This window comes from Carassius carassius, chromosome 41 (genome assembly GCF_963082965.1).
Source record: "Carassius carassius chromosome 41, fCarCar2.1, whole genome shotgun sequence".
Taxonomy (NCBI): domain Eukaryota; kingdom Metazoa; phylum Chordata; class Actinopteri; order Cypriniformes; family Cyprinidae; genus Carassius; species Carassius carassius.
This window is the reverse complement of record NC_081795.1, coordinates 25390622-25404712: the sequence shown is the minus strand read 5'-3', so window position 1 is coordinate 25404712 and position 14091 is coordinate 25390622. Positions and strand designations below refer to the sequence as shown.

Here is a 14091-nt window from a genome sequence, read left to right as displayed (position 1 = left end):
CCATATATATAGCTGCAAACAATCTTACGCCTGTTTCACACATAATCCGTCTGCTGTGCGTATGTGATGCGTATGTGTTCCAGTGTTCACGTCAGGTTTGATGTGGTAATTTCATAGAAGGCATACACACAGGTTCGAAGACTCGTTCTCGCCCCCTGCAGATCCGGCTAGGTATACATCCGCGCTAAAATATCAAGGTGAAAGTCATCATAGCTCGCCTAGTATAGACCCAGCTCTCAACCCAATTTTTAGAATTGAGAGTGAGGAGTCACGTGCCGATTTGGGAGGGGTCTGAGCCGGTCGGCCATGATGGTAGGACACGCTATCTGTTGCCAGGGGCAACGCCTTCAGAACTTCACAGAGGCGCGAGTCATGCGACTACACATTCCAGAGCTCTTTAATTTTTGCGCATTTATATTGTCGGCGGAACAGAGACGGATCTACGAATACGAGAAAGAAAAGGAAGAAAGTAAAGCAATGCAGAAAGATAAGGCGACAGAAAGGGGACCTTACAGGAACAAGCTCACACCAAGCGCAAAACAGCAGTATTTGGAGAAGCTCTCAGGCATCCAAAATATTGTGAATTATATTGTTTACGATGTAAGTCACCTTGCATTCACGCTGTTAATAGCTTTAATCTAACCAGGGGATTTACATCTTGCATACACCCTAGCCAACCCAGAACTGGTTTGTGCACTTTGCAGCCCCCAACACAAAAACATGGTACAATATGTGTCCTTGGGCTAAAATCAAATTATAACTAAACATACACAGCTTTAGCCAACATCAAAAACATGTTGGAAACATTTGTGTACATTGAACATCTCGTTACAATCTAGTGTTTACGAAACAGTCGCAGTTATTTAAGTTACTTTGTCATTTTGGCCAAGAAGTGTCTGCTAAATGCAATGTGTAATTACAACACGATAAAACGCATGTGAATAAACTTACTTTGGTCAGTACAACGCTGTTGTCACCACCTGGAGGCTTGTAGATGGACCCAGCCACAGCAGAAAGCCTCGTAACTTTCCAAAGACTTGTGGCTTTTAAACTCCTGAATTGTGTAGTAACTTAAACCAAAAACTAGATAATTCACAATGTCCATATATTTGCGTGGAAGTATGGTCCAGGTCTCTGTGCCATTCCGCTGCAGGGAGCTCGTATGGGTCGATATTTTGGATGCCTGAGAGCTTCTCCAAATACCGCTGTTTTGCACTTGGTGTAACCTAAAAAAACTGTATTCCATTGTTCCTATGTTTTCCATATGTATCGTGTGAGGTACTGGAGCAGTTTTTAACGCAGCAGTAACTTCTAGGCATGGTAAAACAGTGCGGAATTGCAAAAACCTCCTCTACTACCGAGTTAACAACACATGTAAACAATCCTGTTTCGCCGCCAGTGTCCTGCCAACATGGCGGAGAGGGAGCTATCGAGGGGAGGGGCTCTGTGCTATGACGACAACCCCTCACTCTCCCAACAGCAATATTTTTTTATTGCCTGATAAGCGTTAACGCTGATAACGGCCCACCACTAATATATATATATATATATATATATATATACAGAAAATTGTGTATTGTGACAAATAAAAATCTTGAATCGTGGATATTTACATTGCTAATGCAGAGAAAACACAAACAATTTCATCAGAGTTGGTGGAGAGAATAGTGACTTGTGTCCAGATGGCAGTAAATTAAAAAAAATGTCAGCGTATTTTGCTTAAAAGTTTTTTATACTGGGAGCTGGCTGAAGGTGTACAGATTATGCACTGGTCAGTGCATAATGGTCAGATATGGATCCATATAGTAGCATGTACAGTCAGGTTAAGGCGGCATGCTGCACACTGGTGGTGGTTGAGGAGATGTAAAGCCCTTTGAGTGCCCAGAAAAGCACAAATTTACAGATGATACTGACCTGCACTTGAAGCCCTGAACAGATAAGTAGTATTGATACATTTTGCTGCTGCTTCTAGCCACTTCCTCTCCTTCAATAAGTCCCGCGCATTATTGATTATTCTGTTTGAAACTGTTTGATGGAAGGTCAAAACAGATTCATGCTGTCAGCCAATACTAGGCAAGACTAGTCGAGACTAAACAATGCATGATTTATTATAGATTTATCGTCAAATGTCACAATCAGCAATAATCACTTTACATGAGGCAGGCAATAATATAAAATAATAATAATCTAAATAATTGAAAAAATAAAAACTGGGCAGCGGGACACTTCAGCCAGGCCACCAGGAATTCTCCCTGTGCTCCCGACGGGCAGTCCAGGCTTGTAATTAATCTATATTACAAGAAGAGTGACGTTTTTTCTCCAGATATCAGCATTATAACAAATGTAATATTGATTTTATATGAGTTATAAAAGTTTATACAAGAATAAAGTTAGCATTAAGTGACTTACATTTTTAGACGCAGTGTTGCCTGTTTCTGTGAGTAAATGAGTAAAGCTCAAAACAAAGAGCACAGTGCTGTTTTGGGTCTCTGAGCAACACACAGGATGGTGTTTCCTTATTGAATGAATCAGCTTGAATTATTGACTGAATGATTCAGTGACTCACTCATTAACACAGTCAAATGCTTAGTTCCTGAATGATTCCGTTTGGATGAATCGGTTGACCACCACCTGGCGTTTCTTTTATTTAAGTTAATTTATGGAGGTTTTAACTATCTGTTCATTTTTAAAATAATTTTAGATATTAGTATTCAATATTTTTATGTTTAAAACAAAGCTTTATTTATGCATTTGTAACTGCAGATTAAATGCATCCATGTGAGTTACATTAAACTTGTCACTTCATATGCAGTTTCCAGAACATTTTTACCAGATGAAGTACCGGATGAAGTGGCACTTATGCTAACCCTAAGATACAAAAAGGAAGAAAGAGTTAAAATATAACACATTTTTGCTGCTCAAACTGTGTATAATTTTTTTAAATCAAATATTTATTTGCTCCTTTTCCATTTTCCATTTACTTGTACTTTTACTTTCAATACTTAAGTATGTTTAATATAGAAAAAAATGGCATACTTAAGTATATAATAAATATCACATACTGTACTTTAAAACTTTTGTCAAGTAAAATTATAAATGGTGGCTTTAACTTTTACCAAAGTCATTTTGTAGTTAGATATCTGTTCTATACTTTTACTTAGGTGTGGTTTCATTCTCCACTGTTAAAAATAAATCAATATTAAAAGGTGAAATACCAGAGGATTAAACACAAGTGTAAACGTGCTTCTAATCGAAATGTTATGACACCATGACTACAAGAATGTAGTGTTTTATTTTCACAGCAAAATGAAAACTTTTCAAATGTTTTGCATTATTTTCATGACATCATTTTTTTTATTAAATCATGGGATTTTATTAATAAGAATCAGAAATCATATTACACTTGTAATCATTGGACCAGGTCTTCTTCTAAATAATTTTTAATTGTGCCTAGAGCATGTTCTGAGTTTGGCAAAACTGCCCTTTTCTCTTATGCTTCTAGGTTATGGAATGAAAAGCAAAACATTGGGATGTTAGAAGTCATACTTAAAGGAAATATGAATGTTTTCTGTAGATTTATATATTTATATCTCAGTGGGATTATTCCTGGTAAAATATGTCACAGGAAAATTTGGGGTAAGATGTACTTATCATAATAAAAACATGTTACAAAGTAAAAAGTAAAACATTAAAAGTCCTAAAGTAGACTTAATTTTCATTTAGGTGTAATTGAACTTTTTGATTTTGTGTTGAGATATGACCCATAAAAATCTCGTATGGTGTTCATGGTTCTGCAGTGAGTGAGTGTGAGTGTGTGTGTGTGTGTGTGTGTGTGTGTGTGTGTGAGAGAGATCAGGGCCCTCAAGCAGGTGGCCCTCAGTATCTGTACATGTGGAATGTGCTGATCCATGAGGCCGGGAACACCCAGGCCGGGAATCTCTTCAGTAAGGACTCGAGCTGCTCTGAGCGCCCATCTGAGCCAGAGATATAATGAGCAGAGATGGCCAGAGAGATCAAGCCCTCGTCAGGAGATGCATCTGAGGGCGGCTAAAGACAGAAAAAAAACACACATGAGCTCACACAATAAACCCTTTCATACTCCTCAGGTTAAATCTTGAGCTCAAACCCACCTGGATCTCAAACCAGAAGTTCCAGGCCGCAGCGTCGAGACCATGAGTGTAAAATATAAAATACATTCCACTGGGATTGAACCCCGGTGTCCCGCCACCGAATGACCAGCCGCTCAGAGACGCACCAGCGTGAGGACGCAGGTACAGAGACATGTGACTCGGACCTGAGCGACAACAACAGATGTTCAACACCAGGAGATTATTCAGGATTAATAAACAGAGAGTGTGTTTTGCGACTCTATAATAAACGAGTCAAACACACCGACTGGAACTTTTGAATGCTAATGATTATTTTATTTTCTCTAAAACCATGAAAAATATTAGAGTAGATAAACAGACTGCCACAGTCTCTGATTCGTCATGCTTCCTCCCAACCATTCTTTCATAGTTTAAGCCTGATGAATCTTGACATTGTCATCCTGAAGTGGTCATAAAACATCTTCTGACATGGTTGTTTAAAAATGCAAAGCTACACACGCCTTATTAAATACAAACGGTGACTTTTATATGGCCAGGCAGTGCACACACACACACACACACAAATATGCAACAGTTTTTCATATAAAACAAGTTAAAATGTTTTTACTTTTTCACATTTTTTTAATTAAAAAACTGTTTTTGAAGAATAAAGTTCTCAACTATCATTATTATATTTAATGAAAATCCGGCAGATTTCATTCCTATCACTGTAAAACCTGACAAGTAACTTAACTCAAACCGTTTGAGTAAACAGATATCCTTAAAAACCTGACAAATTAGGTTTACTCAAACCATTTAAGTTTTACAACTAACAGTTATAAGTACTCTGAACTTAATTCAGTTGAGTTCAGAAAAAGAAGCTATACATTGCAATTAAGTAATTAATTGAGTGATAATTGTGAATTAGTGATGAACAGCTGCAAGTCAAGGGTCAAGAGCCCAACTAAAGCAAACACTGATCTCTAACATGGTTACTTCAAATGAAACAAAATCAACATCTAAACCTTAGTTCATTCTCAATAAGATCTTCTGTAGACGTCTGACAGAAATAAAGTCAGTCTGGTTATTAATAAGTGGAGCTGGTGATGCTGTTTGTGGGGTTGTTTAATCAGATCTTGAGAGATTTCATGTATTTTATTTCAGTTGATTTCATCTAAGGCCGTGTCTGAAGTCAGTTGTAGTAGTTCTTGTGTTTCTCTTTTCTTCAGTGATTTTGTTTGTTAACAGCAGCTGTTCATCACTAATGTTCAATCAGCACTTAGTTAATCACTTAATTACTTTAATGCAAAGTTTTAAAACTTACATGGTTTAAATCAAGGGAATCTGTTTACCCAAACGGTTTGAGTTAAGTTAACTTGTCGGGTTTTACAAAGTACACAGCAAAATCCCCAGTGTTAATTTAACACTCTGAGTGTGGACTCATATAAACTCTGAAGCAGTGTTAAAAGTAACACTGAAGCAGAGTTGAAATTAATGAGATAATTAAGAAATTCATTGAGTTATGATTGAGCATTATTGAAGACACCTGATGTTAACAAGCAGAATCACCAAACAAGAAAATCACAATTTGTGTGTCACCATTATAGTGGTCAGTGTTTGCTTTAGTTGGGATCTTGGCTTGCGGCTTTTTACTTTTAAAATGTGTTTGGCAATCCAAGAGCAAAAGTCATCGGGTGGTGATGATTATGTTTTAATGTAATCGTTGTTTGATCTGAATTACTGAACTCATTTAAACTCTTTTCTCTAAGTAAAACTTCCATTATTGATTGTAACAGCTTTGATTCCACAATGAAAGATTCTGTATTCTCTATACTGGCTGTTTTGTAGGCATCTCTTGCAAGTGATTCTGATCTTTTTTATTTATTTTTTATTAAAATTTTTAATTTTAGGCAGACAAAGATAACAAGAATCAGCGTATGAATCTCAACAACGGTGACAAACAGCATTTTCAGATAAACCGATCTACTCTGAACATCACAAAACTAGATACTAAAAATCCACATAAAAACAGCAAAAATAAAATATAGTTAGAATAAAAAGCTGAAAAGACAGTTCAGATCGTAATTTATTCATGCCGCAATGCATGATGGGAGCCATGGATGAGTTGTTATTGGCTACAACATGCTTTTTTGATGGTCACCGTTGTTGTGATGCTCACCCTGATTTTTGATGTCTATTTGTCTAAACTAGCGAATTTTTTTATTTTTTATCAAGAACTAACTTTTAAAAACATGTCATAATATGCCAAAAATGCTGGATTGCTTACTTTTTTCACTTAATTTATGTATACAGTAAAGAAACCTGAACTCAGGCGTTCAGGTCACTCCATGACAATTAGCTCAAACCACAATCAATAGCACACATGGTTGTCTTTACTCTGGTCTGTATGTTATAATTCAGTTACCACAGCCCAGAAAGTCTAAAGTAAATAACTGAAGGGTCAAGATCCCAACTAAAGCAAACACTGACCACTATAATGGTGACGCACAAATTGTGATTTTCTCGTTTGGTGACTCTGACCATTATTGAAGACACCTGATGTTAACAAGCAATCATAACTCAATTAACTTCTTAATTATCTCATTAACTTCAACTCTGCTCATGGTAATGGTAATGGATCATGGTAAAGTGAGGCTAAAGTCTCACCTTTGACCTCAAAGGTCATTTTAATGGTTCCCCGTTCAGTCTCCTGTCTGGATAAGAGCTGGAACTCCAGCGGAGCTTTAGGAGAGACTTCAGGAGCCGTAAGATACCAGCTCTTGCTGAAACAATGAAAGACATCTTGAGGATTAGTCGGTGGCTCAGGTAGCTGAACCCGTACATGAGCTACATCATCCAATCCTCTGTCAGCATATACTCATGTGAACCTTGTGAAGCCGTAGTAGGGCAGCTGATCCTGGCAGCGCGTGCAGATGTTGTCGTTGATCTGCGGGATATGTGGAGTGATGTGCTGCATGGCGGTGTAATCCTGACTGTTGATGCAGAAGCCTGAGTCGGAGCTCTGCAGCGATCCGTTCAGCGAGTGAAACCTGCGTGTGATGTGCTGGAAACACACACACGTCTGACTGACGAAGGCTGAACTCACAACTAATACAATAGTCAACTCAGCCAAGAATTATTTGATCGATTCATCAGATTTAGACACATCTTACTTCTAAAGTGCTTTATTTGTGCTTCACATTTGTGGTTCAATTTAAAAAAGGATTTATTCTGTATTACTCCTCTATTGCTCAGTGAATTATTTTTTTGTGATACACACATATATATATATATATATATATATATATATATATATATATATATATATGTGTGTGTAACTCGTTATGGTTACACTTTTCACAATAAAGTTTAACATTAGTTATCAGCCTTAGTTAACATGAACTAACTATGAATGGTACTTCTACAGCACTTATGAATATTAATGTTAAGCTCAAAAATTACTAATACATTAACATTAAAGCTTGCATCTGTTAACATTAATGAATGCACTGAACACTTTTATTAACACTGAAAAAGATGAATAAATGTAAGAATGCATTGCTTATTGTGAGTTCATGTTAGTTTATGCATAACTGCTATTAATTAATAATATCTTATTGTAAAGCATTAACATTTATTATATGTTTTATTTCAGTTTTAGTTATTTTAGTGCATCATGTTCAACTAAATGAAAATGATTTTTCTGCAACACTTCATTTTAAGGCTGACCAATTATGCATTAGTTAAGCATGAACACACTATTAATTAACGATGAACTTAACATAGAGTAAGGGCATATTAGCCCTTACAAATTTGAAGGATGCAAATTATCATGCAATATATAAGGTAGTAATGAATTATTAACTGAATGTACAGTAAACACCTTTTCACCATTATTTACAACTTAGCTAACCATATATTATTTTTGTGTAGTAATGTACTCAGTTATTCTTAAATGATTCACCTTCTATCAAGTTAACTGAACAATATGAAGATAGTAATTATGTTTAACTAGTGATGGTTTTACACTTATAAATTGCTAAAATACTGTAAAGAGATTTTGACACCCTGTGTTGAACTTTCACTTCATAACGGAGTCAAATTGTCTTTATTAGTGCTGTATTACTGGCAGTTTAGCCATAATCTAGTCAAAAAACTTGAATATCACTCAAAAAGTGCAATAATTGATGTGGATATAACTTCCTCTTAAGACCAAATGGTCTTTATTACACTATTTTAGCAATTTATAACTGTGAAACCAGCACTAATTAAACAGTTATAGCTTCATATTGTTCAATTAACTTCATAGATGAATAACTGAATATACCCAAGTGCAGTTACTAAACAGAAATATGTGCCCTGCAAAGCTGTAAATAATGGCTAAAAGTCATTTATTGCTTAATTTTGGTTATTTATCGAAGGAATGTGGATCCTTCTGTGGCTAATATTCCCTTAAACTGTATATGTTAAGTTAGTCATTAACTACAAGTCTGTTCATGCTTAACCAATGCATAATTCTGGACCCTTCAAACTAACTGTTACTGAATACCCCCCATGGGAACTAGATTAATATAGAAAAACTTATTTTCAGAAAATGTTTTATTTCAAGTAAGGAAAATATTTTATTGTATAAAAACCCCTGCAGTAAAGGGCTGTACCTGGACAAAGAGGCGTTTGGGTCGTGGGCTGGACGGGTCGGCAGAATACGGGAAGAACAGACCGCAGCAGACCAGAACAAACATCAGCGTGAACACTGACCCCAGAACAGCCAAGGTCCACTTCGTATTGCGGGACAGATAGACGAAGTGAATCTGGAGAGAGACAGATGGACAATAGGAGGAATAAGATGGTTTAATTTTACATTTGAATTTGAACTTGAATTAGGATGTTTGATTATGAATGTTTGAATCTGTTACAGTTTGTCTGTGTGGCTCACAAAATAGGAAGACAGAATTATGGTTGCCATGGTAACGAGTAGCGCCATGGTGAAGTCGGGTGGGGTTTCACGTGAGCTGCGGCCCAGAATAGGCGTAAAGACCTCGAAAATCACTCTGATGAGGAACATGATGTGGATGTATGGCACAGCAAGACCCATCAGATACAGGACAGAGTACAGCATAGTCGCTCCTACACACACACACACACACACACACACACACACACACACACACACTGAGACAGCACTAATGACCATCAGCCCTATCATGTGGCACTAGATCATGGATAACCTCACAGCCCTGATTTCTGCTCTTTGACCCCATCCTGAGAGTGGCAAAACAAGTTTTATTACACATATTATAATTTTTTCCAGTTCTAATAAAAATATATAAAAAATAATTTTGTCAAGTTGTAATTTCAAATATTAAAGCACTCATATTATGCTATTTGCTATTCCCCTGTTTGAAAGGTTAACAATTTGGTTTTGGGAGTTCCCTAACAACAGTTTACATGCATGCAAGGTCAAAAAACACTTGTATTTTCTTTACAACATGCATTTAACTTGACCTTATTTCTCTTTGACTTTCAAATGATTTGTAAACCAACATATAGGCCCATCCTCTATCATGACTCCAAGTAATAAGAACGACAGACATTCAGTATTTATCACCACATTTCTAGACAAAAGTGGGCCACAGCTGATTAGCAGAACTATAACATGAGTTAACTGGAGACCTATAGCTGCAGTGAATGTGCACACAACACAAAACCACTGATTCTTCACAGCCTTTGGAAGTGAAAATAAACCAGGTTCACTTTCACAGCGCAGAGCACAGCATCTTCCTGACACTGTTATCCACACAAACGAGCTACAGCGGATGTGTTTGTGGGATGTCCACACAGAATGTATTATGCAAATGTCATAATTTGTGATGTATGAACTTCATGAAAATGGGATTCGAATTTAAAACAACTTGTTTCAGTGGTTCTGAGTCAACTCTTTATTTTGCGAGAGAAGAACTTTATTTATGATGCAATTTTAGCTTCACAACTTAGCAGAATATTTACAATACCTACATTACACACCGTGCGAAAGGTAATTAAAACAAACTCAAAATAGGGGCACTTTAAAAATAATTTTAACTTATATATATGCATACAGGCAAAATATACTACAGGAAAAAAAAATTATAATAATAAGAACAATCAGTACTGGACTCATAGAGAGACAGGATGAGTGAATGTGAATTGGGTGTGTGTGGTGTGAACTCTGACCTCTGGCTCTGAAGTGCTTACTGAGCAGCAGTTTGCTGATGAGCGGGAACACCACCATCATCATGGGCACATATGCTGAACACCAGCCGCGGGAAGTGAGGAAGAGCAGCACACAACACCACAACAGCAGATTGACGTCAAAGAAGAGCTCGGCCAGATCCATACGAACTGCGCTCTGAACCACACACACACACACACACACACACAGATAGCTCAGCTGATTTGAGTGATGTAATGTTTGGCCAAGTATAGTGTCTCATACTCTGCATTTACCCCATCCAAGTCCACACACACAGCAGCAGTGAGTAGTGAACAAACACACACACCATGAAAACTATCGCCGTGATTTTGCCAAGTAAGACATGTTCGTAGATCAACTTTACTGTCCAAAAATGTAGACTTATGCCCAATCCCTACCCCTAAACCTAACCCTTCTCATAATTTATTCCTAAAATCAGTGGGAAATGATAGCTGATTAACAAGTGTGTAGAAGCACCTAAACCTGACTGTAAGCCTAAAACAGATATTTCCTGAAAAGTTATATCTCAATTCTGATTGGTTGATTGGAATGTTGTTCCAGGATCAACAAGGATGTTCATGTTCACATATAAACATGGTCACTGTCGCCTCTCACTTGCTTAGTCGGGCACATAGACTATATTCTAGGGTTTTTCTTGCATTGAACGATTTTTGTCCATCTAATATGATGTTATCTGCCAATCTGCAGTAGTTGTTGCTATAAAGGGGTCATATGAGGCGATTTCATTTTTTCCCTTTGGAGTGTTACAAGCTCTTGGTGCATAAGGAAGATCTGTAACAAGGAATACAGTCTCAAATCCTTTATAAAAGTTAAGAGTCAACCACTCCTTCCTAAAACGTCTCATTCTATCATGCCCCCACGCAGGGACGTGCACAGACATTTTGAGGGGCAGGGGCTCAAGTGAAATAAAGGGCACTTCTCATAATTAGGTTTTTTGTTTTGTTTTTTGTTTTTTTTTAAACAAAAAAGTATATATATATATATATATATATATATATATATATATATATATATATATATATATAAACGCAACTCTGACTTCCTTTAAAAAAAAAATAACTTAAAAAGTTAATTTTATCTTCCTCAAACTCACGCAATTGTTTCATTTTCAAAAGATGTCTACAAAATAATCAGTTCACAGAAACCATGGTCTCCTTAGTATTCACTAGGTTTATAGAGCAGCAAAGGAAAGCATTCCACAATGTGAAAACATTTTCTATGCTACTAGTTTCAAGTATATATGAAGAGTTCAGATGCAAAAGCCTCTAAGTGCCATCTGAAATTTTCTTATGAGCTTTTTTTTTTCAAGCTCGTATTTAAGTTCAGTAATTTAACTTAAATGACAATTAATAGGTCATTTTCATTGCCAGTAATGTGAAATAAGTGAACATAAACATACAAGCTTGATAAAAATTATCATTATTGAAGGAAATTTCAGATGGCACTTCATCTGAACTCTTCATATTTAGAATAACCTAAATAACTGCATCAAACAGAGGGGCGTGTTTTACTAATAATTTGTTTATTTTTGCACAAGGCACTACATCGTTTTAATTATTTTGGTGTTATCAGAATACATAACACTTTAAAATTAAACTTACCAAAATAATTGAGTAAAAATTCAATAAAAGCCAATGTCATGTATGTATTTGTGGTGGTATGGAATACTATTTTATAAAGGTTTCGAGGAAATAAAAAAAGTTAAATTACTTAAATAGTTAATTTATAAATATTGTTATTTTTAAAGTTTAATGTTAACTTATTTCTACTCAGTTTTATTTATTAATGTACCAGATGCAATTACTCAGATTTACTACATTGTTTAGAGTGTATCCTCCATCTGTTTGCATCTGTAGATTTCTTCTAAATTCACCAGTTTAGATTTCTAAATTTCAGGGGGAAAGACTCTTGATGTAAGTCAATAACTGGGGACGTTCTGTATGCAAATTAGGCGGCAACTAGTTAAAATGCGCACATTTGCATCTAATTGACAGGGAAATGCAGGTAAATAGGATAAACAAAATAACTAAAGCATATCACCTGGTGGTGATATATGCTTATTTTATTAACTTATTTTATTACATGGCTTGGTTGAATTCCAATGTAGAATGCTGTCTGATATAACCAACAGACCGTTGTGCGGAGTATAACAGACCGTTGCCATGAAAAACAGAGCGTTGCTATGGACTCATAGGATTCTAAACATAGAGACGGAGCGGACTATTTTCTTTAGCGGAAGCAATACAATCGGGTTTAACAATCGGGGGAGAGGCAGAGGGAGCGCTTCAGAACTCCTGACCTGATATTTAGATACTATAATTCAATAAATATATTTGTTTGACAGGGAAGCTGTGTGCAAACAGAAATATATATTATTTTTCAAAAATAAAAAAAGCATCCCAGAAAAAAGGGCACTTTCTCTCCAGGAATAAAAAGGGCAGGTGCTCAAGCCCCCTTTCATGTCTATGTGTGCACGTGCCTGCCCCCACGTCTACGTCACTGTGTGGGAAGATTTACATAACATTAAACATTGCAGTTTTATGGTTACACAATGAGATACGCAACACGCAAAAAGACAGTATAAGTCATTATAATCAGTAATTATGTCCTGTCTGGATGCAACTAATGTCTGGTTTGTAATGGGTTTTATTGGTTTTGTCTGGTCTTGCTGGGACACGTCATCACAGTATGGTAAGGGGTGTAACATTTCTGTCTCACGCTTGAGGTATTCAGCCAATCACAATGCACTGAATAGCTGGCTAATCAGTGAACGATGAGCTTTGTAAAAATCGACAGGTTTCAGAAAGGTGGGGCATAGAAGAGCAACAATAATGTATATTTTATGGAAAATAATAACCTTAAACCGCATAAACACATTGCATTACACCAAATACACAAATCAATGTTCTTTTTAACAGCGTCATATGACCCCTTTAAAATTTTCCTGTGAGTGTGTGTAAGCAGTCTGTGAAGAGCATTACTATTTACACCAGGTTTCTGCAGGGTTGAGCTTTGTAGCCAATGACAGATGTATGTGTTTAGCATGTGAACGCAATGGGGTCAATTCTGAGAATCAGTAATATTTCAATCCACCAGAGTTTCTAAAGTGGTGGTTCACCAAAATTAATTGTTAGAATCTTTTCATGATACTTTTGGTATGCCCATTGTAATGCATAAATATAATTATTGCATTTTAATATATATATATATATATATATATATATATATATATATATATATATATATATATATATATATATATATATATATATATATATATATAAATTTTTTTTTTTTTTTTTTGCATAAAATAATGTCTTAAATTTAACTTAAACAAGCCATAGTTTCGGTACTTACCAAAACTACGACAACTCATATTTTTGTTATAAAAAGGAGTTTTGATATAATGTGTCCCCTTAAACTTTGACAAGCATAATAAATCATATATTGCGCCCACATTTTCAACAGAAAGACAGTAGTGGGCATGCAGGTATGTTGACCCAGAAACAAGGGGACAATATTAGAGAGCAACAAAACCAAAAATTTAAATAGAAGGGAATATATCCTTTCAAATGTGTTACAGACTTCAACCCCGTCACACCCTGTCACATTAATATTTTGGGGAAATTATAGGGAAGATAATTAAGAATGAAAGTGTTTCTTGTTGATTACCATCTGACATGGTTTTAGTTAAACGCCTAACTTAAAAATATTTTACAAAAATAGAGAGATAATAAACACAAATTTTGT

At 35.9% G+C, this 14091-nt stretch overlaps 1 protein-coding gene across 1 annotated transcript in view; it reads right to left on the bottom strand.

Annotated features, from left to right (window-relative positions):
* Positions 1–3763: 3763 nt before the first annotated feature.
* LOC132123067 (endoplasmic reticulum metallopeptidase 1-like) overlaps positions 3764–14091 on the bottom strand; it is a 32654-nt gene continuing 22326 nt past the window's right edge. Inside the window, exons 10-15 of the mRNA XM_059533591.1 lie at positions 10302–10476; positions 9025–9215; positions 8747–8899; positions 6977–7152; positions 6756–6871; positions 3764–4294 (exon numbers count right to left, since the gene is read on the bottom strand). Of these exons, the coding sequence (XP_059389574.1) occupies positions 4077–4294; positions 6756–6871; positions 6977–7152; positions 8747–8899; positions 9025–9215; positions 10302–10476 (1029 nt within the window). The 3' untranslated portion in view covers positions 3764–4076. The remainder of the gene's footprint in view (positions 4295–6755; positions 6872–6976; positions 7153–8746; positions 8900–9024; positions 9216–10301; positions 10477–14091) is intronic.